The 24,300-nt window shown below is 42.2% G+C and overlaps 1 protein-coding gene across 1 annotated transcript in view; it reads right to left on the bottom strand.

Moving 5' to 3' along the window:
* The window catches only part of LOC105712113 (laminin subunit alpha-3-like), an 84,823-nt gene that overhangs the window by 46,837 nt on the left and 13,686 nt on the right, over nt 1-24,300 (bottom strand). Inside the window, exon 2 of the mRNA XM_012445051.3 lies at nt 15,912-16,064. Coding sequence (XP_012300474.3) covers nt 15,912-16,064 — 153 coding nt within the window. The remainder of the gene's footprint in view (nt 1-15,911; nt 16,065-24,300) is intronic.

A 24,300-nucleotide genomic window follows, 5' to 3' on the forward strand; every position in this document is an offset into this window, starting at 1 on the left:
ATAAATAACCAAATTTTCATTATGTCTTCAGTGTGTTCCAAGTTATAAAAGACAAATATTTTTACTATCTGTTGCATATGTATGGCTTTGGTATGTGAGGGACATAGGAGAATAGAGCAGACGTAAGTAAGGAAGTCTCTGTATCTTCATTCATTCGTATGTGAAATATACATTTGCTGGATTATTTCTATATATCAGACATTCTCCTAGGTGCTGGGGATATAAAAAAGACAGAATACTATTCTGGACTTCAGTCATAATTCAACTGAGCTCTCTCTCTCTCTCTCTTTCTATATATATATATATATATATATATACACACACACACACACACACATATATATACACAACACACATACAACACACACACACACACACACACATTGTATACATCATACGAATTTTTTTAAAACTTCAATGTGGTCACCCTTCAACACTTTCCCTTCATTTTGTTGTTGTTGTTATTGTTGATACGGAGTCTCGCTCTGTCGCCAGGCTGGAGTGCAGTGATACAATCTCTGCTCACTGCAACCTCTCCCTCCCAGGTTCAAGCGATTCTCCTGTCTCAGCCTCCTGAGTAGCTGGGACTACAAGTGTGCACCACCAAACCAGGCTAATTTTTGTATTTTTAGTAGAAACAGGGTTTCGCCATGTTAGCCAGGCTGGTCTCAAACTACTGACCTCAAGTGATCCGCCCGTGTAGGCCTCCCAAAGTGCTGGGATTACAGGAGTGAGCCACTGCACCTGGCCTTTTCCCTTCATTCTTTAAGAGATGACACCTGGAGAGCTTTGGCAAATTTCAGCTAGTAGAAAAGCAAGTCGGAGTGCTGCGTATAACCCATAGTCCCAGTGATAGACAGAATCTACTAGAAGGAAGTGATTGAGGAGAGCTTAATAAAGCACCTACAGCATTGACAAAGGCATGGGGACGGGGAGGGAAGCCTTCTGGTGATGGGGAAGCATCTCAGAGCAAGAAGATCTGAGGACCTCTCCCACCCTGGGCTGAAGGGCAAGGAGACGGAGCAGACACTGGATCCCAGACAGACCTAGAGCCTTACAGTGAGCTGACTGCCAGGGGCCAAGACCCTCATTAGGATGGGACAGCTGGGATACTGCAGCCTACGGGCCAGTGGAGGCACTAGGGGACCAAGTGGCAACGTCCTTGCTCTCCTACCCTCTGAGCACCTGCAGTACCTCCCCGCAACCCCTGGCCAACTCCTGCCAGAAGTATGAGGGCAGGGAGCCTATTGCTGCTGTCCAGAAAGGTCACCAGCCTGGGGCACTGGGTACAGAGGGTAGAGACTGGACAGAGAGGAAGGAGACTGTCTGGGTCACAAGAGGGCTTGGGCTGTTTAAACTTTCAAATAATTAACAAATTTATCTTGAACTGTACCACCAAATCTGAGCCAGAGGAGAGACTTGAGGTAGCAGAAAAGAGGAGGCCTTTTCAGGATGGGACGATAGCTTTGAAGAAAAGGTTCGGTAGGCCACGCACCAGTAGCTCATGGCTGTAGTCCCAGCACTTTGGGAGGCCGAGGCAGGAGGATCACTTAAGGCCAGGAGTTCAAGACCAGCCTAAGCAACATGGTGAGACCCATCTCTACAAAAATAAAATAAAATAAATAGTCAGATGTAGCGGCATGTGCCTGTAGTCCTAGTTACTGGAGTGGCTGAAGCAGGAGGATCACTTGAGCTCAGGAGTTCAAGGCTGCAGTGAGCTATGATTGTGCCATTGCATTCCAGCCTGGGCGACAGAGCAAGGTCCTATCTCAAAAATAAAAGAAAAAAGAAAGAAAAAAAGTTGCAGTACATGTTCTAGAGCAGCACTACTCAAAGTGTGGTCCATGGACCAGTGCTAGTCCAGAAACTGTTTATTACTCATCCACAATAAAACAAAGGGCCGGGCATGGTGGCTCACACCTTGTAATCCAGCATATTGGGAGGCCAGGGCAGGCAAATCACCTGAGGTCAGGAGTTTGAGACCAGCCTGGCCAACATGGTGAAAACCCATCTCTAGTAAAAATACAAAAATTAGTCAGGTGTGGTGGCACATACCTATAGTCCCAGCTACTGGGGAGGCTGAGGCAGGAGAATGGATGGAACCCAGGAAGCAGAGGTTGCAGTGAGTCAAGATTGTGCCACTGCACTCCAGCCTGGGAGGCAGAGCGAGACTCCATCTCATAAATAAATAAACAAACAAACAAACAAACAAATAAAACAAGGACAGAAATTGAGAGTCAGCATTTAGAAAGCTTTAAACCAATTTAAAAGAGTAAGCTGAAGTCTGTTAAATCTGATTTTTTAAATGAGACTTGTGTTTTGTATGTCTTTAGGTTTTATTTCCAACTTTTCTGGACTTTGGCCTAGGCAAAGAATTCACAGCTAAGACCTCGTAGGCACAAGCAACAAAAACAATAATATATAAATGAGACCTAATTAAACCAAAAAGCTTCTGCACAGCAAAATAAGTAATCAACAGAGTGAACAGACAACCTGCAAAATATTTGCAAACTCTGCATCTGACAGGGGACTAACATCCAGAACATACGAGGAACTCAATTCAACAACAAGTAAATAACCTCTTCAAATGTGGGCAATGGGCCGGGTGCAGTAGCTCACTCCTGTAATCCCAGCACTTTCGGAGGCTGAGGCGGGCAGATCACTTGAGGCCAGGAGCTCAAGACCAGCCTGGCCAACATGGTGAAACTCCGTCTGTACTAAAAATACAAAAATTAGCCTGTAATCCCAGTTACTGGGGAGGCTGAGGCAGGAGAATCGCTTGAACCTGGAAGGTAGAGTTTGCAGTGAGCTGAGATCATGCCACTGTACTCCAGCTTGGGGAACAGAGCAAAATCCTGCCTCAAAAAAATGAAGAATTAATAAAAATTAATAAAAATTCATAAACAGAGGCTTGTGTGAACACTATAGCAACGTACCCACAGGAGCAAGTAGGGGCAGCCCGAGCCATGTGTCAGGGCCACCTGCTGTAAATACCAGGCTCCTTCAGGCCCAGCCCTGCCCAGGGCCTGAGCCAAAAGACACCGGGTCCTGGCAGTGCAGGTGCGATGCCCTCCCCATGAAACACAGGGATTTACAAAACAGCTGTCCACACAGTCAGTCTTCCTGCCCTCACTTCGCTACACAGCAAGGAGGCTGGACTCTACTTTCACGTGCTTTATTTCACCTGGGTCAGGCTCCGGCTGGGTGCTCTTGCCCTCATGAGACCTGTGCCAGCTGCTCTGCCCACCTGGGACCCTGTGCTGGAGACACCAGCTGGATTCCAGCTGCCTGGGCTCACCTGGATGGCAATTTAAACTGATTCCAAAGAGGGGAAGAGTGCTACATCTCCCGGCTCTGGGCTTCCTTGCCCCACTTGCCCTCCCCATCTCTTTGGGAGCTCCCAGGATACTTGGTGCAGGAGGTGGCTTGAGGGATGGTACCAGTCTGCCCAGCAAGAATGACCGTGAGGGGAGGCGAAAGCACTGAACGTTCCATGCTGGTTATGCTGGTTATTCTGTGATGCTGAGGAGCGATAAAGGTAAGCGTACAATCTCATCATTCAAAGTGCTGAAAACCCATGGAACAGGGTATGTCATGCATGGTGCACTGAATCTGGAATTCCTAAGCCATAGAATGTTTGCATTCATGGTTTGAGAATTAAAGAGAGAAGTGCAAATAGCTCAGGAGTTTGCTCTCAAGAGAGAGACACGGACACATAAAGCACCCTTATCTGCAGGCCACAAGACCAAGAGGAACCTTGTGAGGAAGAGCGGCAGGAACTGCTAGGTGGAGGGGACAAAACCCGGCTCCTCTGGTCTACAGTGAGCTGCGGGAGTCCTGGGGAGGCAAGATGGTCACATTCTCTGTGCCCTGAGGCCACTTGGGGGACCGAGTACAACTGTACTAGCCAGGCAAGGAGCTTGGTCTTGCTGGAGCCTCAGACCCCCTTAGCTTACTCCCCACCCACCAACACTCCCCTCTCTGCACACACACCCCCCCCCCCACCCCACCGACTCAGCAGTCCACCACTCTGCCAAGGACATAGCACCTCGTTCCTCCCCAAGGCTGGCAGTGACTACCAGAAAAGAATGGTGGGTTAGGCCGGGCACGGTGGCTCACACCTGTAATCCCAGCACTTTGGGAACCCGAGGCAGGCAGATTGCCTGAGGTCAGGAGTTCAAGACCAGCCTGACCAACATGGTGGAACCCTGTCTCTACTAAAAATACAAAAAATTAGCCGGGCATGGTGGCACGTGTCTGTAATCCCAGCTACTCCGTAGGCTTTGGCAGGAGAATCACTGGAACCTGGGAGGTAGAGGCCACAGTGAGCCGAGATCGTGCCACTGCACTCTAGCCTGGGTAACAAAGCAAGATCTATCTCCAAAAAAAAAAAAAAAGAGAGAGAGAGAGAGAAAGAATAGTGAGTTATACTGTTATACTTAGAAAAGGTGGCTTGATTTGTTCTTGTTTTTTCCTAAAGGAAGGAAATGCAATGGGAGTAGAAAGTAAAAAAGAAAGAGGAGAGAATCACAGAAACAGGAATAGAGAAAAAAGAGGCATCAGGAAGGAGAGAGTGAAGGAAGACCATGTGGTGGTGCAGGAAGGCTGCAGGGTCGTGGCTATGAGTAGGCGCAGGGGCTCTGTGGGGGCTGGGCAGGTGCCCTGAGGACAGAGGCAGAGGAGAGGAGGTGCCAGGCACAGCAACTCCCCTGAGACGCCACATTTAACTCAAGCTTCCATGAATTGTCATGAAGAATTCATGAAAATCAGTTTTTCCTTATATATGCTTGCCATTAATAGTAATAGGAAAATGGCCATGATTTAGAACCCAAATGTGCTTGAAATTGGAAAAGTTTCACAAGGGAAGAAGCATGTAAAATGGTTTTCAAGATTAGCTAAGGAATGAAATATGCTCTTTTTAAACAGTCAATTTCCATTTACTGAGTATTTTTCTGATTCTGTTGGCATTGAAAGATCTCTGGCAGGCCAGCCTCATTCGGAGACAAAACAGTCAGAAGAAGCTCATATCAGGGGGATGGGGCGGCGGGGAGCGAGAGAGGACATGGAGGACATCAGAAAATAGTTCATACTGGGGAGACGGAGGACATCAGAAGAACTCCAAGGAAGATTTTTTACTGATAACTCAGACCCTACCCAAAATCATTGTTCCTTTTGTCCTCTTCTATAGAACCCTTTTATTTTCTCCAAAGAGAAAACAGCTTTATTGTTTTTCTAATTCTAAAAGTAATACATGCTCATTGTAGAAAATACAGATAGACAGACAGACACACAGACAGATAGATAGATAATCTACCATGGAATACTACTCAGCCATAAAAAGGAATGAATTAATAGCATTTGCAGCAACCAGGATGGGATTGGAGGCTATTATTCTAAGTGAGGTAACTCGGGACTGGAAAAGCAAACATTGTATGTTCTCACACATATGTGGCAGCTAAGCTATGAGGATGCAAAGACATAAGAATGACACAATGGGCTTTGGGGACTCGGGTGAAAGGTTGGGAGGTGGATGAGGGATAAAAGGCTACAAATTGGGGGCAGTGTATACTGCTTGGGTGATGGGTGCACCAAAATCTCACAAATCACGACTATAGAACTTACTCATGTAACCAAACACCACCTGTTCCCCAATAACCTATAGAAATAAATATGTTTTAAAAATACAGATAGTATAGGTAACATGGATTGAGTTCTTACAGCATGTAAGACACTATTATGAGAGCTTTTTTTATATTATCTGATTAATTTCTCACAGGAACCCTCCTAGGTTGGTACTAGATTTTATCCCTATATTTCAGGTGAAGACACTGACCCCGAGACATTAGTTAGACCATCCAGTTACACACAGCTAGGAAGCTGTGGAGTGAGATGTTTACCCAGGTAAAAATCCAGAGCCAGCAAGCTGATATATACTGTGAGATTTACAGAAGAAAGTAAAAATCACCGATGATCTCACCATCCAGCGAGAAGCACTCTTAGCATGTTAAAGTATCTCTTTCCTGACTTTGTTCTTTGCTTATATAGGCACATTATTTTTTCCTACTAAATGTGATCATTCCATACCATCTAGCTAGTTTACATATAGTTTTGATCTTCGCCATTTAGCACAGACACATGTTGGGTCAATAAAGACGATTCTATGGCACCATGTGGTACCTGTTAATCCATTAACTGAATCCCTTTCATTGGACATGAGATTGTTTCCTACTGGATGCTATTATAAATAATGCTTTGGTGAATATCTTGCATCAGACATTTGAGCATTTATCTCATGAATTCCTTAGGATAAATTTGGAGTAGTAGTTTCATGTCAAAGATAGCAATTTTTTTTAAATGCAAATATTCTGGGAAGTAACATCAGTACTGAGTTCCCAGAACTCTCTTATGAATGTGTTTATAGATACTTCACTCCCTCAGAAGAGATAAAGCAGCCTAAGCTCGTTACAAGGGAGAGCAAGAGCATCAATGACAACTTCTCTAGGTTATAATAATAATAATAATAAAATTCCATATCATAGATGATATGTAAACAATGGTTAAAGAATATTCACATACACTCACAGGAGTCCCTGGCCATAAGCAGAGTCCTCCCCACCTCCCAAGCCTAACATTAGACCCTGGATACCCTGACACCAGCCTGCTGCAGTTCTGTGCCTGGGTCACTCTCCTGTCCTGACCACCCACACATAACCAAAGGTTGGCACAGCAACCTGGACCCTTCATTCCTAGTCCATGCACCGCCAATGCCACAGCATGCCATCTTCCTTCTGTCTTCTTAACTGCATGGACAACCCTCAGAGAAATGGGATTTAACCTTTTCTAAAAGGCACCAGGGGCATTGTACTGCTTATTTTTCTCTCATCAGCATGAGCTATGGTCCTGGGAGTTCTCACTCCCAGGAATGAGTGAGAACTCCCAGGAATGAACCTCATCTGCATATTTGCTGTCGAGTTATACAAGAAACCCATAAGAGGCGGGCTGGTTCAGCAGCTCACAGGCTACCTGCTCAGATTCCTCTCCCCAGCCCACAGGATGCCCCTTCCCATGTGATGCCAAACTCTGGTTTTCACCCTTCGTGATGAGAAAGATCCATCTGATGACTTTATAATAGCCTTAATCCTGGGAAGAAGCAAATGCCAGTCATAATTGTGTCTTGACCCAAAGTTGCCTCACAGTGACCTCCATTTATCATTTTATCATCTTAACTTCTAACTGTAGAGAGTGAGAGAACATTCCAGAAGAGAGTGTTTTGTTTCCTAGTGTTGCTGCTCCCTAGTACAGTTTTTATCCTTGTTCCTATTTCTTGGATTTATGTTGACTGCCTACAGCCTACTGAGTGTTTTGGAAGGAAACATCTATGATTCATTTTCTGTTATGTCTGTTATATTTGTGGTGCTAGTCTTATGAAAACCAACAAACGTAAATGTTAGCTTAAAAGAGAGCAGAGCTGTCCATGATTATAGCAAGACATATAATCCAGTGGAATAATAGGAAAACAACAGTATTGGAATTCACATTTTCATATAATTCCATCTTTGTGGAGGACACAGTATATTCCAGGACTTTTAAGCCCCATGGATACAAAAAAAATATGTACACACAGCCCCTGAACTTAAGGACGCAAGGTGTTTCAGCCTTTACAGCACAGCATAGCAAGTGCCTCTGAGTAAACAGAAACAGCTCAGAGGGAAGCGGGCAGCCAGGAAGGGCTTCCAGCAGGCAATACTTGAGTTATCTTGGAGAGAAGGTAGCCAGACCAGGCACGGTGGGAAGGAATTCCAAGAACCATGAATAGCATCAAAATAAGGCCCAGAGGCAGGAAATGTCATGGACTATTTAGGGAATTACAGTTAGGTCCCTGCTGACATAGCATAGGGCTTGCAGGAGAAAGTGCCATTTAAGATGAGGCTGGCAAAAAATCTAGGGGCTAGACTGAAGGAGCGTACGTGCCATGTTAAGAAACTTGGACTTTATTCCAAAAGTAATAGAAAACCACTAAAGGATACTAGTCAGGGAGAACAACACACTGAAATCTTTGTTTTGCCCTGGTAGTCATGAGAAGATTGATTGGCAGGTAGACCCTTGCAAGACTGCCAACCTGATTGTTTCTAATCTTTCTCACCTCACCACTATGGATTCTGTTCCTCTCAGGCTGACTCTAAAACAAGGGGAGCTGAGAGCGGATGCTGGGAAATCAGTCAGGAGATTGGTGGACTAATCACGGGGAGAGCTGCCACGGGCTCCACTGCGATAGTGCAGTATCAAGGGGGAGGAGGAGCCACACTCCAGAGATATTACGGCACAAGACATAATGAGCTTACTAAATGGTGAGTGGAGAGGGAGAGGGAAGTGGAGGGATGTGGAAGAGATCGAGAGGGGTGCCGGTAAACTGGCTCTTGGAAAGGAGCTGCCCTGATCCGTAACATTTGCTGATTTCCGTAATGTAAATGCTCCCACCACGGTCAATATCAAACTACTGAGCTGATATGCGACTCCTGGTCTTGCCCACACAAACCTCTCACACAGAATCTTCCATGTTCTTTTCTCATTTGGGCTGGCAGGAGTAAAGATGATCCACGGGGCAACCTTGGGAACCCACGTGTTGAAAATGGCACTCAATTATGGAAGGAGTTTACATCCTTGAACCACTGTCTGGAGGGGAACTGCTTAACCAGGATCGGCTGTGTTTGGACATGATGAGAAATGTACCTCCATTGTATTTAGGCACTGTATTAGTCAGCGTTCTCCAGAGAAACAGAACCAATAGAATGTGTGTATAGAGAAGAGAGGGAAAAAAAAGAGGCATTTTTTTTTATAGAGGCAGGGTCTCACTCTGTTGCCCAGGCTGAAGTTCACTGGTGCAATCACAGCTCACTGCAGCCTCCAACTCCTGGGCTCAAGCAGTCCTCCCACCTCAGCCTCCTGAGTTGCTGGGACTACAAGTGCGTACCACCATGCCTGGCTAATTATTTTATTTTTTTATCAGAGATAGGGTCTCATTATGTTGCCCTGGCTGATCTTGAACTCCTGGCCTCAAGCAATCCTCCCACCTTGGCCTCCCAAAGTGCTGGGATAACGGACATGAGACACCGCACCCAGACTGGGTTTTTCATGTATTAAAAGAAAATGCCCAATTTTCAGATTCTTTCTAATGTATAAACTACTTCAAAGGCACTTCAAAGGCAAATTAACACTTTTAAGTTACTAAAGGATAAATTGCATCCCCAGTCCCCCAGAGGATTTTATTGGCACCTGTTTTTCTACCCACTAATGAATTGTTTGACTTCATGGACTGTGCCTCATGATGCTGTTCATTAATAACACATTTGTTAACAGCAAAAATTGTTCTAAATATAATCTTCTGTATTTTCTAATTTTGTTATAGCTACAAAATACTCTTAGAATGTTGTGAAGAGACTCAAATGTCATAAATGGAACCAACCATAATTAATTACAGAGCTAAAACTCTTCCACTCTCACCCAGAGATTTGGTCTCACAGCGATATGTTTCCATTACTACTCTACCCTGGGAAAGTTCAGGCTGATGCTGGGTCATCCTTGGTTCATTCTATATTGATTCAGCAAATATTTATTAAACAACTATTGTATGCTAAACACCGGGCAAGATATTGGGAGCAAAACATCATGTAGTGAACAGAAGAATGCAATGAACAAAAGAAGAGCTAGTCCCTGGGCTCCTGAAGCTTATAGTCTATACAATTCCTCAGGAATCCAGAAAGACTGGGTCAAAACCAAGAGCCATCCACTTTCTGGATGGGCTATGTCCACCCAGGGACCCAGCTGAGTCACCTTCCTTAGTGACCTCATCAGCCAACCATCTGTAGAGCCAAGTTAATCTCCAAAGTCCTCAGGCCCAAGAATAATCAGAAACAAGCCCAGGCCTCCCTCCACATCTGAGTCAGCTACAAAGAATGTTTTGGATTCATCCGCCAAAGTCTCATAAAAGTTGAAGAGAATCAGCAAAAAAAAAAAATGATTCTAGAAGGCAACTACATACTAAATTCACTCTCAGGTGATTGGTTCTTGTATTTGCATCTGGCCCCTGAGGAGTTGACTATCTGTGATAAATTCATGAAAAATCAGAAAGGTAGAATAATGGGGCATTTCTCCTGTGATTTATTAACATTTTCCTTAAAATATATAATGCTGTTTCCCCTATTACACTTAATCTGGGACTTTAGAAACAATTTCTAAATTTTCTATTTCTTGCATTTTAAATAACAGTTTTATAGTATTTGCTTGTGTTAACACCTGCAGGGGGTTTCAGGGTCTCAGTCTAGGCTTCCTTTCCTTTTTGTTTATTTATTTATTTAGAGATGGGATCTTACTGCATTGCCCAGGCTGGATTTAAACTCCTGGGCTCAAATGATCCTTGTGCCTCTGCCTCCTGAGTAGTTGGGACTGCAGGTATGAATCACTATGCCCATCTGGGCTCTCTTTCTTCTGTCTTAGTTTGGGTCCTCTCTGAAGCCCTCAGGCAAAGACTTGAGTAGAGGTAGTTTATTTAAGAGTTGACCTCAAGAAGCACAAACTAGGGGAGAGAGGGACTTAAGAGAGGGAGAAAAGCCAAAAATCAATGTGTTAATGAGTAGGTTGCCATCAGAGGCAACCCAACCAAGGCTCCATCCCACCAGGGACACTCCGAGGAATCATGTAGAAGGCACTTTAGAACTGGCCCATTGAGAGGCAGGGAAATGCAGTATTTTCCCACCAACTTCCATCCCTCTTGAGATGAGGATTGCCCCTAGGGGCATTAAATGCTGGGCTTGTAGGCTGCCCTACACCCAGCTTTTAGAAGCTCCTGTGGCCCCAGAAAGAACCTTCAGGCAGGAAGCAGAGTCAGATGCAGGCCCTTGAGATGGGACAAGGGAACAGGGGTGGGAACTGTCCATCTGCACTGTCACTCAGCAGGGGATCAGGAAGCCATGGCATCACAGCCTTTGCCTCTGCAAGGCCCAGAGGACCATCTCAGCAGCTCTGCTCCTGCAGCCACATCTGCTGTCTCCAGGCCTCACTCCCCTGCGGCCCTGCAGAGTAGGGCAATGTCACCTTCTCTCCTCACACCTCCATTCTCTGAAGCCAACATTCCATCTTTTCAGGGCTTGGCGTTGGGGGTGGGGATTGTCTTTGTTTATTTTTACTACTAACAGGTTACAATAACAAAATAATATTCTTGGGAACATTACATATTGCATAGAATCCTCAAAATTTTTCTCCAGATAATTTTGTTGCTATTCTCTGGAACACAATGAGTTAGGCTTGCTCTGCGGGGGCTGAAGTCAGGGACCATAGGAACCCCCTCCACACCCACCTCCTCGTGTTTTTCCCTATACCTCACCCTGGGGAGGGAGCAGGAGGGTGAAAATAGGGAGCCCATAGAGTAGAGCTGTGGAGTCTGGCTTCTGGAGGAAGTACAGGTGTGTCTATAGATCCCATCGCTACACCTTCCTATCTCACGGGAGAGATCTCCAGAGCCCATGCCCCACCAGGAGTCCAGGAAGAGCAAAGGTTCCTGGATTCCAAAGAGTCTCCTCTTAAAAACTGGATATCCACATGCTTTAAATGTAAAAATGAACTCACTATATCTGAGCAGACGATACGAAAGCTTCCTGAAAGATACCGTGTTCTTATTCTACAGCCTGAAACTATTGCATAATGTATAATCAAACGAACTTGAACAACCCCAGAAAGTACAATGCCTCTAGCGAATCACAGAACTGTCCTACATTTACCACCTTTTAAGGGGAAACTGTCCTTTAAGATCAAGTCCGGGGGCTGGGCATGGTGACTCACACCTGTAATCCCAGCACTTTGGGAGGCTGAGGTGAGCAGATCACCTGAGATCAGGAGTTTGAGAGCAGCATGGCCGACATGGCGAAACCCTGCCTCTACTTAAAAAAAAAAAAAAAAATTAGCCAGGCGTGGTGGTGGGTACCTGTAATCCCAACTATTTGTGAGTCTAAGGCAAGAGAATGGCTTGAACCCAGGAGGCGAAGATTGCAGTGAGCTGAGGTTGCACCACGGCTCTCCAGCCTGGGTGACAGAGTGAGGCTCTGTCTCAAAAAAAAAAAAAAAAAAAAAATCAAATGCTGAAGGTAATGCTTTTATTTCTCAAACTTGTTGGCCAAAAAAAAACAATGAAAAACACCAACTAGAGTAAAAGAAGACAAAGAAAAACATGACCCTTACAACAGTATAAGCTGTCAAATTGACTACAGCACATCAAAATCAAATTTGAGTTCTTAATAGGTAAAAAGAAGTGATTTTATAATGACAAGTTTATGATCTGTATTTTATTTCTCAACCATGCATCAAAATTCCCACTTCTCTGCCTCTAAGGTCTTAATGTTACTATGAACTTATGAAATCTAACCTCTCAGTGACATTCTCATAGTTAATTCCAGCAAAAGGAAGAAAACACAGATCTTACCAATGGGGCAAAAAATAGGAATCTTACAAGACACAACATGCTTGTTAAAACATGTCATGCTCCAACACAGAAGAGGAAAGAAATGTCTTCAGTCTGACATAACTAACTGTGCTTTTCCCGTTCCTAGACTTTTTTAGAGTATTTTCTACACTATCATACGTAGTGTTTTCTAGAGGCACAAAAGTGATCAGTCTGTTCTTTTTAATGAGAGTTTATTAAAGTTCACTTTATTTTACTAAATAAAAAATACTACTGCCCTAAAGAGGTTTTAAATGAAGCAATTAACTCATTTAGAACTCTTAACAATCCTATGAAGTATGCACAATTATCTCATTGTATAAATAAGGAAACTGAGGCAGGGAGCAGATAAATATATTTGTTCAGGCCACATAGCAAGTGAGCTGAGCAATCAGGACAAACTGAGCCAGGCTGACTCCAGAAGCCACACTCTCAGCTGCTTCTCAGAGCAGGTGGGTGGACACACAGGCCTCATGAATATGCATGCCATGACTCATGTTTGTCAGCAACCAGCAAAGTACTGAACTGTTCCTATGTTGATGTTTTCTTAATTGTCTTAATTAGGGAATTTTTCAGTATATCAAAAGGGAGCTTTAAAAGTTGGTTTTTAAAAAAAATTCTAAAGAAAAAAGAACAAGTTCAGCAGACATGGGTAAGTTCAGTATGGGCCATTTTGATGGATTAAAATTCCCTGTTAACTACAAAAATCCTCAGTTAAATAAGTTATATAGGCCAGGCATGGTGGCTCATGCCTGTAATATTAGTCCTTTGGGAGGCTGAAGTGGGTGGATTGCCTGAGCTCAGGAATTTGAAACCAATCTGGGCGAAATGACGAAACCCCATCTCTACTAAAAATGAAAAAAATTAGCCAGGCATGGTGGCACATGCCTGTAACCCCAGCTACTCAGGAGGCTGAGGCATGAGAATCACTTGAGCCTGGGAGGCAGAGGTTGCAGTGAGCCGAGATCACACCACTGCACTCCAGCCTGAGTGATAGATTGAGACCCAGTCTCAAAAAAAAAAAAATAAATAAAAGAGAGAGATAGGAGGTAATTCCTGGTTAGTTATGTCAGAAGCTACTGATTGAATGCCAGAGATTAGGTATCAGAGGGATAAGACTAATTTGTAGTTGAAAGTTGGCTTATAGAGTCTTTTAAACCATGAAGGCTCTCTGCGAATTCCTGCAGATACAAATTAATGGTGAAACTATTCTCAGGAGAGGTCTAATTTAGCACAACACATGGGCTAAAGAGGTTGAAAGTCCTTCTGTCACAAAACTATGCCCAATCAAAATGAAAATAACACATTCATCCTGAGAAATCTCAGTATCATTCAATTTCTATGCTATGGGAAACATTTCCCTTTTTATTTCTTTCAAGTAGTATTTCTTATATGAACTGTACTCTATGCTTAACCGTTCCCAGCAAAAATAGTGTAAACATTAACATTAGTGTTAGCATTCGTTTTAGTATTAGTATTAACCTAACACAGTCAGGTAATAGCAGCAGCAGTCTTCTTCCTCCTGTTTACGTTACCATCTGCACACAAGCACACAAGGATATTGCTATCTTTCCCATCATAAACAAAGAAATCTTCTCTTGACCTGGCTTTTCCATGATTCTCCTCCATTTCTTTTTGCCCCATTATAGCAAAAGTGTTCAAAATTGATTTCTGTATCAGGCGTTTCAATTCCTCTCACATTCTCTCTTAATCCCCTACAGTTAGCTTTTCAATTCTGTCTTATCAAAGTCACCAGTGGCCTCCACATTGGCAAACGCAATGGTCACTTACTGGTCAGTTGTGTCTTTTGTTATTTGGCTTATCAATGGTGTTTGACACAGTTCTTTTTTCCCTCCTTTTTTTTTTTCTTGAAACATTCTCTTTCTATGAATTTTTTTTTTTTTTTTTTTTTTTTTTTTTGAGACGGAGTCTCACTCTGTCACCAGGCTAGAGTGCAATGGCACGATCTCGGCTCCCTGCAACCTCCTGACTTCCTGGTTCAAGTGATTCTCCTGCCTCAACCTCCTGAGTGGCTGGGATTCAGGTGCGCATGACCACGCCCAGCTAATTTTTGTATTTTTTATTAGAGATGAGGTTTCACCATGTTGGTCAGGATGGTCTCAATCTTCTGACCTGGTGATCCACCTGCTTTGGCCTGCCAAAGTGCTGGGATTACAGGCATGAGCCACTGCACCTGGTGGAATCATTTTTTTTTTGAAACAGTTTTATTGAGATACAATTCACATACCATACAGTTCACCCATATAAAGTGTACATGCCATTGATCTTTGGCGTATTCACAAAGTTGTCCAACCATCATCACAATTTTAGAACATTTTCATCACCCTCTCTCCAAAAACATACCTATTAGTAATCACTCCCCAATTTCCTCCAAAACCCTAAGCCCTAGGCAGCCACTAAGCTACTTTTCTCTATACAAATTTGCCTATCAGGACATTCCATATAAATGGAATCATATAAGACAGTCTTTTATGCCTACCTTCTTTCACTTACCCTGATGTTTCCAACACCTTAAAAACATCATGCCAAGTTAAATAAGCCAGTCACAAAAAGACAAATATTATATGATTCCATTTATATGAGCTTCCTAGAGTTGTCAATTCATGGGAAGAGAAGTAGAATGTTGGCTGTGAGGGGCAGGGGAGAGGGGACTGGGGAGTTGCTGTTTAATGGGTACAGAGTTTCAGTTTTGCAAGATGAAAAGGGGTCTGGAGATGGATGAAGGTAATGCTTGCACAACGATGTCAATGTACACAATGCCACTGAACCATGTGCTTAAAAATGGTTAGGGTGACAAACTGTATGTTGTGTATCTTTTACCATCATTTAAAACAATAATAAAAATGTCTTTGCCAATGAAACTATTTACAACTATTTTTAAAATTCATTTACTAGACGGGGATAGGGATCTATCTGCACGCTGCCAGGCACTGTTGTGGGTTTTGTTTAGTGTTTGAGATGGAGTTTCGCTCTTGTTGCCCAGGCTGGAGTGCCATGGCACAATCTCGGCTCACTGCAACCCCCACCTTTCAGGTTCAAGTGATTCTCCTGCCTCAGACTCCCAAGTAGCTGGGATTACAGGCATGCACCACCACACCCAGCTAATTTTCGTATTTTTAATAGAGACGGGGTTTCACCATATTGGTCAGGCTGGTCTCAAACTCCTGACCTCAAGTGATCCACCTGCTTCGGCCTCCCAAAGTGCTGGGATTAAAGGCATGAGCCACCGTGCCTGGCCTGCTCTGGGTTTTAAGCGAAGCAAATATTAATGTAACAGGTTTAACAATGATTAGGGGATTAAAATTGAAGTTTGTTTTTCACAATAATTGTTATATCAGAAATCTCCATAGAAACAGTGATCCAAACTCATGTTCCCATTCCAATTGAAAGCGTAGCTCACCTGACCCAGATCCAAGGTGAGGTTGATTCTGTTGTACTGTGTGCCTGAGGACAGGGGAGGGCTTTGCCACCAACGTTCAGATCCATCAATGGCATTGGTGACAGGATGTGATTTCCTGGGGTCCTCAGAATTGCAATAGTCACAGAACTGGCCCTGGAAAAAAAAAAGGTGTTTGTTTTTTTTAAAACTTTTAAGTAATTTTCTTATCCATATAGCAAATGGAACCAAACAAAGACTACCATATGAAATGCCAGCTGTTAAAATTCACTGGAATGTCTTCTGAAGACAGTAGTAAGGCTTTCTCTTTTTCATTTATCATAAACCTTATCATCTATTTATGCCTCTGTTTATGGTGTTTTTAGGATATGGGGTCTATTTATCTTCCATCTTTACAGCTATGGTTTTGTTTCATACAACACTTTAAGAAGAGCCTGTTGTATTTGGGATGAAAAGATGTTTTCACTTCAACAAATCCACTTCACTCTTTAAGTCCTCCTCTGTGCAATTCTGTATGTGGCACTGGGGTACAAAAAAGATCCCTCCCCACAATCCCAGCAGGGCATTGAGGATACCAACAACCATCAGGGAAGCAGCGTACAGCAAGTGCCTCCATGGAGTAGATGGCTGCAGCCAACAGCAGTAGATATTCCATGGTGGAAAAGAGGGCGTGTCCACCGCCTGGGAGGACAGATAGGACTTTGGTAAGTGGCAACGAGCACAAACGGGAAAAGCATTTGAGGTAGAGGAACCAGCACCAGCAAAGGCACAGAGGCCAGCTGGTCCGGCTTGACCTAAGCATTGGAGACAAGGCTTGACAGGTACATGAAGAGATGTGGCTGGCTGTGAATACCAGCACTGAGACGTCAGTAATTAATTCAGCAAGTCAATGGGGATCCATTTTTACCGGCAGTGATATCTGTTTGGTATTATCATCTCTAACTCCTTATTGAATGACTCTTTTTCTTGCGAGGCAGATTCTTTTGATTCTGGTTCTTGTTTTTGTTTGGTTTTTGCATCATTTTGCAGCCATTTACCATCTGAAACCTGAGCATAGGCCTTTCTTCTATGTCAAATGAATTTTAAGTGGGTCAGAGAATCATGCTTCCCCAGGGATGGACTTCACATACTGAACTATCTGCTCCCCAACTAAATGCTCTTAGAGCATAATCGCCACATAGGAGGGGGACAAAGAGGCAAATTTATGCTCACAGCCTCCTCAGGAATGTGCTGTGACAAAGAGGTAGCTCTGACCCTAGCCAGCATCTTAGAAGTTAATTCTTAAGTGTTCAGAGAGAAATTTGATCCTGGTATGTAACCAAAGGTGTGACCACATGTTTTCATCTAGTACGCAACTCATGGTTCTTTCATGCATGGTGAGGTATCTGTGTAGATCTTTATCTTCCAACATTACACAAAAATATTTCTGTAACTCAGACAGTGCCTTGGGTGTATGCGGCCCCGCCACTTCCTGAAGTCATAGGCTATGTGTTTCCCACTCTTCCCTCTATCACTTCAATCCAGGACACTGCCCTGCACCCAGGAGAAATTCAACCAAGGAATGACTCCATCAGCCATTTCTCAAAAATGTTGGTTCTTTCTATAAAATGCATTGTCATAATAAGGTGCTTAATGAATAACTTTTTTTTAAGATGGAGTTTCGCTCTTCTTGCCCAGACTGGAGTGCAGTGGTGCAGTCTCGGCTCACCACAACCTTCACCTCTGGAGTTCAAGCGATTCTCCTACCTCAGCCTCCTGAGTAGCTGGGATTACACGCATGCACCACCACACCCAACTAGTTTTGTATTTTTAGTAGAGACAGGGTTTCTCCATGTTGGTCAGGCTGGTCTCGAACTCCCAACCTTAAGTGATCTGCCCACCTAGGCCTCCCAAAGTGCTGGGATTACAGGCATGAGCCCGTGCCTGACCAACTTTTTTTTTTTTTTTTTTTGATTTGGTGTCTTGGTTTGTCACCCAGGCTAGAGTACAATGGCATGATCTTGGCTCACTGCAACCTCAACCTCCTGGTTCAAGTGATTCTCCTGCCTCAGCTTCCTGAGTAGCTGGGATTACAGGAGACTACCACCATGCCCGGCTAATTTTTGTATTTTTAGTAGAGACGGGGTTTCACCATGTCAGCCAGGCTGGTCTCAAACTCCTGACCTCAGGTTATCTGCCCACCTCGGCCTCTCAATGTGCTGGGATTACAGGCATAAGTCACCATGCCTGGCCGTGAGTAACTTTTAAGCTAGGACATCTAAACATTTACTATTAGTATTTTCCCTTCTATGATCTTTATTTCTCCCTAGAGAACATTTTACCAGAACATTTAATTATTTGCTGAGGGAATTAAATTATTATTCCTCAAAGTTTAGAAGATTTCCATCTGGCTAGAAGCAAAATCTCTTCCCAAAATGTGAAAGCTTATGATTTACATTTATCTCCACCTCCACAGTATAGATGTGAGGAATGCAGAAAGTGCTCTCCAGGTTGCTAGAGTGATTCTCAATTTCAAAATAATCATAATAGTTAAAATGAACATTTATAGAGCACCTATTATGCACTAGGCACCACCCAGCTTACATTTTCATATTAAGATTATTATTATCACCTCTATTTTACAGATGAGGAAACAGAGAGGAATGTTAAGTCATTTTCCCAAGAACCACACTACTGGTCAATGGTAGAACCAGGATCTAAGTCCAGGGTCCAGGGATAACGAGTTAACACTACCCTGTAACTCTCTAACAGCTACAACGCTAGTTTATTAGACATCCGTGCATAATCACTAACATACATTATTTCCTGTAATTTGTTTTAAATGGTAGCCTTCACAATAGCCTGAAGGTTTCTTTCCTTTAGAATCATTTTAGCCTTTCTGCTGATATACCGGTCCTTCTGCAGACCCTGTCCATGTCATTCAGCTGACAGGGTAAGAACACAGGCTCAGGAGCTTTAGCCCTCACATTAGCCCTTGATCTCACAATTAGTAGGCACTAAATATATATACGTATCTATCTCAAATATATATTTTGAGTTTGAGCAATAAATTATTTGAAAGCACATATTTTAAAAATAAATGTATAGGCAAGACATCACAATTACACAGACTAGTGTCAACACTGACATTTGGCAGTCTGACTGATACAATAGATATGTAAGTTATAGGTGAATTCCAAGGAGTGAGCTTTGCCCAGGTAATAAAAATGAGTCAAACTTTCTGTTTATTTCTAAAGACTATTGGAAAAAAACTTGACATCAGCAAAGAGTCTACAAAAACAACTTGTCAAACCAGTAATGCCCTAGATGATGGTTTCTCTGGCTAAAACTTCGTATTAGCCAAATTTAGGTGATAAATTTTTTGCCATATAAAATAATTTCTAACAAAGAATACACAAGCTTAAGTTAAACATTAACAGGCAAAATGTAACATACGCCTTCTGCTTGAAAATAAAAAATAAGTGTAAACATTGACTTAGAAAAGAAAAATTTATTCTAAAATTTTAAGAATATATTTAAAAATTAATAATTAGAAAGTTTGGCTTCTTTAAGTTACTCTTAAACAGTCAGAGTGAAAGTTTTTTATTCAAATAGTTTTATTAAAATATTCCTTCTCTTTTCTATTTGTTTTACTCTTGAAGTTTCAGTAATTTTTACCTTACATCTCAATGTCATGTTTACTGCAAATCAACCTATATGAAGAATCAAAAAGAATTTAGTAGTGCCCTGAAGGAAATCAGACTGTGGCTCTAGAAGTAAAAAAAAAAATCAGAAGAATGACTTTCTTAAGTGTTAAAACTCTATCCAGCCTTCTCAGTCATTTTTCTTGCAGTCTTCATGGAGAGTTAAGGATCTACATGGAAATGCTGGTAGACTTGCAGTTGAAGAACTTTCTCAGAGAGGCCAAGGTTATGACTAATCCTGCAAGTAAAGCCTTGGCACTGAGCAACAGGGTTTTGAGAGAAGACAACCTCGTGGGGCTTTTTAAAAGTGCAACACCTGACAATATTTTTGAAAATCAAACTTGTGGCCTTTTCACAAGATGGCGCTGAAGGCAAAGAAGGAAGCTCCTGTCCCTCCTAAAGACGAAGCCAAAACGAAGGTTTTGAAGGCCAAGAAGGCAGTGTTGAAAGGTGTCCACACATGCGGTGAAGATCTGCACGTCACCCACCTTCCGGCGACTCCAGAGGCAGCCCAAATATCCTTGGCAGAGCACCCCCAGGAGAACAAGCTTGACCACTACGTATCATCAAGTTTCTGCTGACCACTGAGTCCACCATGAAGAAGAGAGAAGAAAACAACACACTTATGTTCATTGTGGGTTAAAGCCGACAAACACCAGATCAAACAGGCTGTGAAGAAGCTCTGCGACACTGATGTGGCCAAGGTCAGCACCCCGATTAGGCCTGATGGAGAGAAGAAGGCATGTGTTCAACTGCCTCCTGATTATAACACTTTGGATGTTGCCAACAAAATTGGGATCATCTAAACTGAGTCCGGCTGGCTAATTCTAACTATACATATGTATATATTTAGAATTATTTGTATATATATGTCTTTTCACCAGGAAAAAAAAAAGAAGAGAAAGAAAATCAAACTTGTGGAACAGAAGAGAAAAGAATCCATGGGAGTTCTCAGATGGAAGATCATTGAGGAGGCTCTTTCCTTCCCGTGAGTACCAATGGGACAGGCCACATTTATTTTTTCTGTAGCTATATCTTCCAACAGACACTTATACTAACTTTACTGTTTCATGGGTATACGCAAAATAAAAGGGCTTATGTATTTATAAGTCTCTGCTGTTTCTGATTCAACCGAAGTTTTCCACTAGAATTGAAAGTAAAAAATGGGCAAGAGACAAGAACAAGAAGGATTTTTTAAAGGCAGGAGAAAAAAACAGATATATAACATTTGGAATAAAGGAAATAAAACTGTTATTATTTATTTAAAGATGCTAAAATTATCTACATTAAAACTCTACTGCGCCCTTGAGTCTGGGCACAGTGGCTCACACCTATAATCCCCACACTTTGAGAGGCCAAGGTGGGTGGATTGCTTGAGCCCAGGGAGTTCTAGACCAGCCTGGGCAACATGGAGAAACCCCATCTCTACTAAAAATACAAAAATTAGCTGGGTGTGGTGGTCCATGGCTGTAGTCCCACCTACTTGGGAGTCTGAGGTGGGAGGATCACTTGAGCCCAGGAGGCTGAGGTTGCAGTGAGCCAAGATCATACCATTAAACTCCAGCCTGAGAAACAGAGCAACACCCTGTCTCAAAAAAAAAAAAAAAAAAAAAAAAACCTCCAAATGAAGCCAGACACAGTGGCTCACACCTATAATCCCAGCACTTTGGGAGGCTGAGGCAAGAGGATCACTTGAGGCCAAGAGTTTGAGACCAGCCTAGACAACATAGCAATAAAAAGATTTTTTTTTAAATTAGCCAGGTGTGATGGTATGCGTCTGTAGTCCCAGCTACTTGGGAAACTGGGATGGATTGCTTGAGCTCAGAAGCTTGAGGCTGTAGATAGTGAGCTCTGATCACACAATTGCATTCCAGCCTGGGTGACAGAATGAGATATTGACCCTGAAAAAACAAAACAAAAAAAAAAGGAAACAAAATAAAAACCCAAATGTATCTGCTAAAGAGAATTTTAGAAATACTGGGAGATTTTTAGCAAGGCAGCTAGATATGAGATTAAAATACAAAAGTCATTGCATCTCTGTAGAATAGCAGGAAACAACTAGAAAATTTAATTAAAGAGAAAATGCCATTTATTTATAATAGTCTCAGAGAACATCAAGTATCTCAAAAGAAATTTGACAAAAATTTTAAGCTGTATTAAGAGAATTTTGAAAATCTACATAAATGGAGAATTGGCTAGAAGATAATATCAAAAACTTATCAATTCTGCCCAAATTAATCTATAGAGACAACATTATTCCACTGAAAACCTGAATAAGGACTTTCTTAAAATACAATAATTCTAAAATTTATATGGAACTTTAAAGGACCAAGATATTGCTGAAGAAGACGACTAGGGAGGAGGAAACCTGCTCTTCAAGGAATCAGGGCTTATTATGAATCTATTGTAATTAAGGAAAGGCAAGATGAGACAAACAGACCTATGGGACAGAATAGAGAGTCCATGCATTTAAGAAGCCTTAGTATATAACATAGGTATGTCGGACATCTGAGAAAAGAAGGAATATTCTAGATCCAGGTGGAAATAATAAAATCAGATTTCTACTCAAGTCACAAATGCAATTCAACTTCAGATGAAATAAGGACTTAAATGTGAAAAATAAAACTTCAAAATCTCATAGTAGAAAAAAAGGGGACTACCTTTTAGAACTCAGAGCAAGGAAAGGTTTCTTAACACAAGATACAAAAAGCATTGACTACAAAAGAAGAGATGGATAAATTTTATATTAAAATTAAGAATTTTGGTTTCTTTAGTTGGGCATGGTGGCACACACCTGTAACTGAGACACGAGAATCGCTTGAGCCTGGGAGGCAAAGGTTGCAGTGCTGAAATCATACCACTGCTCTCCAGCCTGGGTGACAGAGCAAGACCCTGTTTAAAAAAAAAAAAGAAAGAAGAAGAAGAAGAAAGAAGAAGAAGAAAGAAGAAAGAAGAAAGAAGAAGAAGAAGAATTTTGCTTCTTTGAGCCCAGGAGTTGGAGACCAGCCTGAGCAACATAGTGAAACCTCATCTTATAAAAATAAATAAATAAATAAAATAAAATATCTAAAAAGAATTTTGCTCCATCAAAGTCACTTTTTAAAAGTGAAAAGTTAAAACTAGAAGATATTTACAATGCAAAAGTGATAAATAGTCTTCAATGATGACTGCCGTCAATTCCTTCTCTCTCTCTCTTTCTCTCTCTCTCTCTCTCTCTCTCTCTCTCTCTGTGGCTGCCATTTCAGCCATCAAAAGGTGGATGCTGTTTGCCCTGGAAGCTAGTCTCTCCTCTTGAATCCAGACTGACTTGATTGCTTGCTTTGTTGTAGCAGATGTTTCATTCTGGGACATTTAAGCAAAGGCCTTAAAAGGGCTGGAAGATTCTGCTTCCCTCCTCTCAGAAGCTAGCCACCAGGCAAGAAGTCCAACCACCCAGAAATCACCATTCTGTGAGAAAGTCCAAGACAGCCAACTGGAGAGGACAAATGAAAGAGCACCAAGATACCATATATGTTAGCTAGGCCTTCTTAGACCATCCAGTCCATCCTAGCCACCAGCTGAATGCAACTAAGTGAGTTACCCCAACTGACAACACATGGAGCAGAAGAATCACCCAGCAGAGCCCAGGCAACCCACAGAATTGTGAGAGGAAAAAACTATTGATGTTTTAAGCCACTAAGCTTTGGAGATAATGTGTTACACAAGAATCAATAACTGATCAAAGAACTTAAAATCAACAAAGAACTCTAATCAGAAACACACCAAATTTCTAACAATCCTACAAATCAATAAAAATATAAATAGTTCAATGGGAAAATGGGAAAAAGTAAGAATAGGCATTTCACAGAAGAGGAAACACATACAAACATAATAAACACAACAAACATTTCAAGAAATGTTCAACATCACCATCATTAGTGATCATGGCAGATAACAATGCAATATGATTTTATACCAATTCAGTAGGCCCAAGTTTAAAGTTTGATGATAACAAGAGTTAGAAAAGACATGGTAGGAGTATAAATTGGTACAAACACTTTGGAAACTGTTTGTATTATCACCTAAAGTTGAAATTCACATTTTCTATGATACAGCATTCTACTCTCAAACTCATAACCCAAAAAGAAACTCTTGCATAAATTTGATGGCATCATATTCAAGACTATTCACAGCAGCACTGTTCACAAGAGCAAAATCCTGGGAATAACCTAATTGCTACAGGAACTACAGGAGGGTGGATGAATAGAGAGTGGCATATTCACACAATTAATAACTACATAAGCAATAATGAATAAATGAATATATACAATGAAACAATATTGATGAATCTTAGCAATATAATAAGTGGGAAAAAGCATTATATACTTTTTTTTTTTTTTTTGAGATGGAGTTTCGCTCTTGTTACCCAGGCTGGAGTGCAATGGCGTGATCTCGGCTCACCGCAACCTCCGCCTCCTGGGTTCAGGCAATTCTCCTGCCTCAGCCTCCTGAGTAGCTGGGATTACAGGCACGCACCACCATGCCCAGCTAATTTTTTGTATTTTTAGTAGAGACGGGGTTTCACCATGTTGACCAGGATGGTCTCGATCTCTTGACCTCGTGATCCACCCGCCTCAGCCTCCCAAAGTGCTGGGATTACAGGGTTGAGCCACCGCGCCTGGCCGCATTATATACTTTTTATAAAGTTATGAGCAAGTAAAATAAAAAGC

Source organism: Aotus nancymaae, unplaced genomic scaffold (assembly GCF_030222135.1).
Source record: "Aotus nancymaae isolate 86718 unplaced genomic scaffold, 86718_ANA_hifiasm-v0.15.2.pri h1tg000020l, whole genome shotgun sequence".
Classification (NCBI taxonomy): Eukaryota; Metazoa; Chordata; class Mammalia; order Primates; family Aotidae; genus Aotus; species Aotus nancymaae.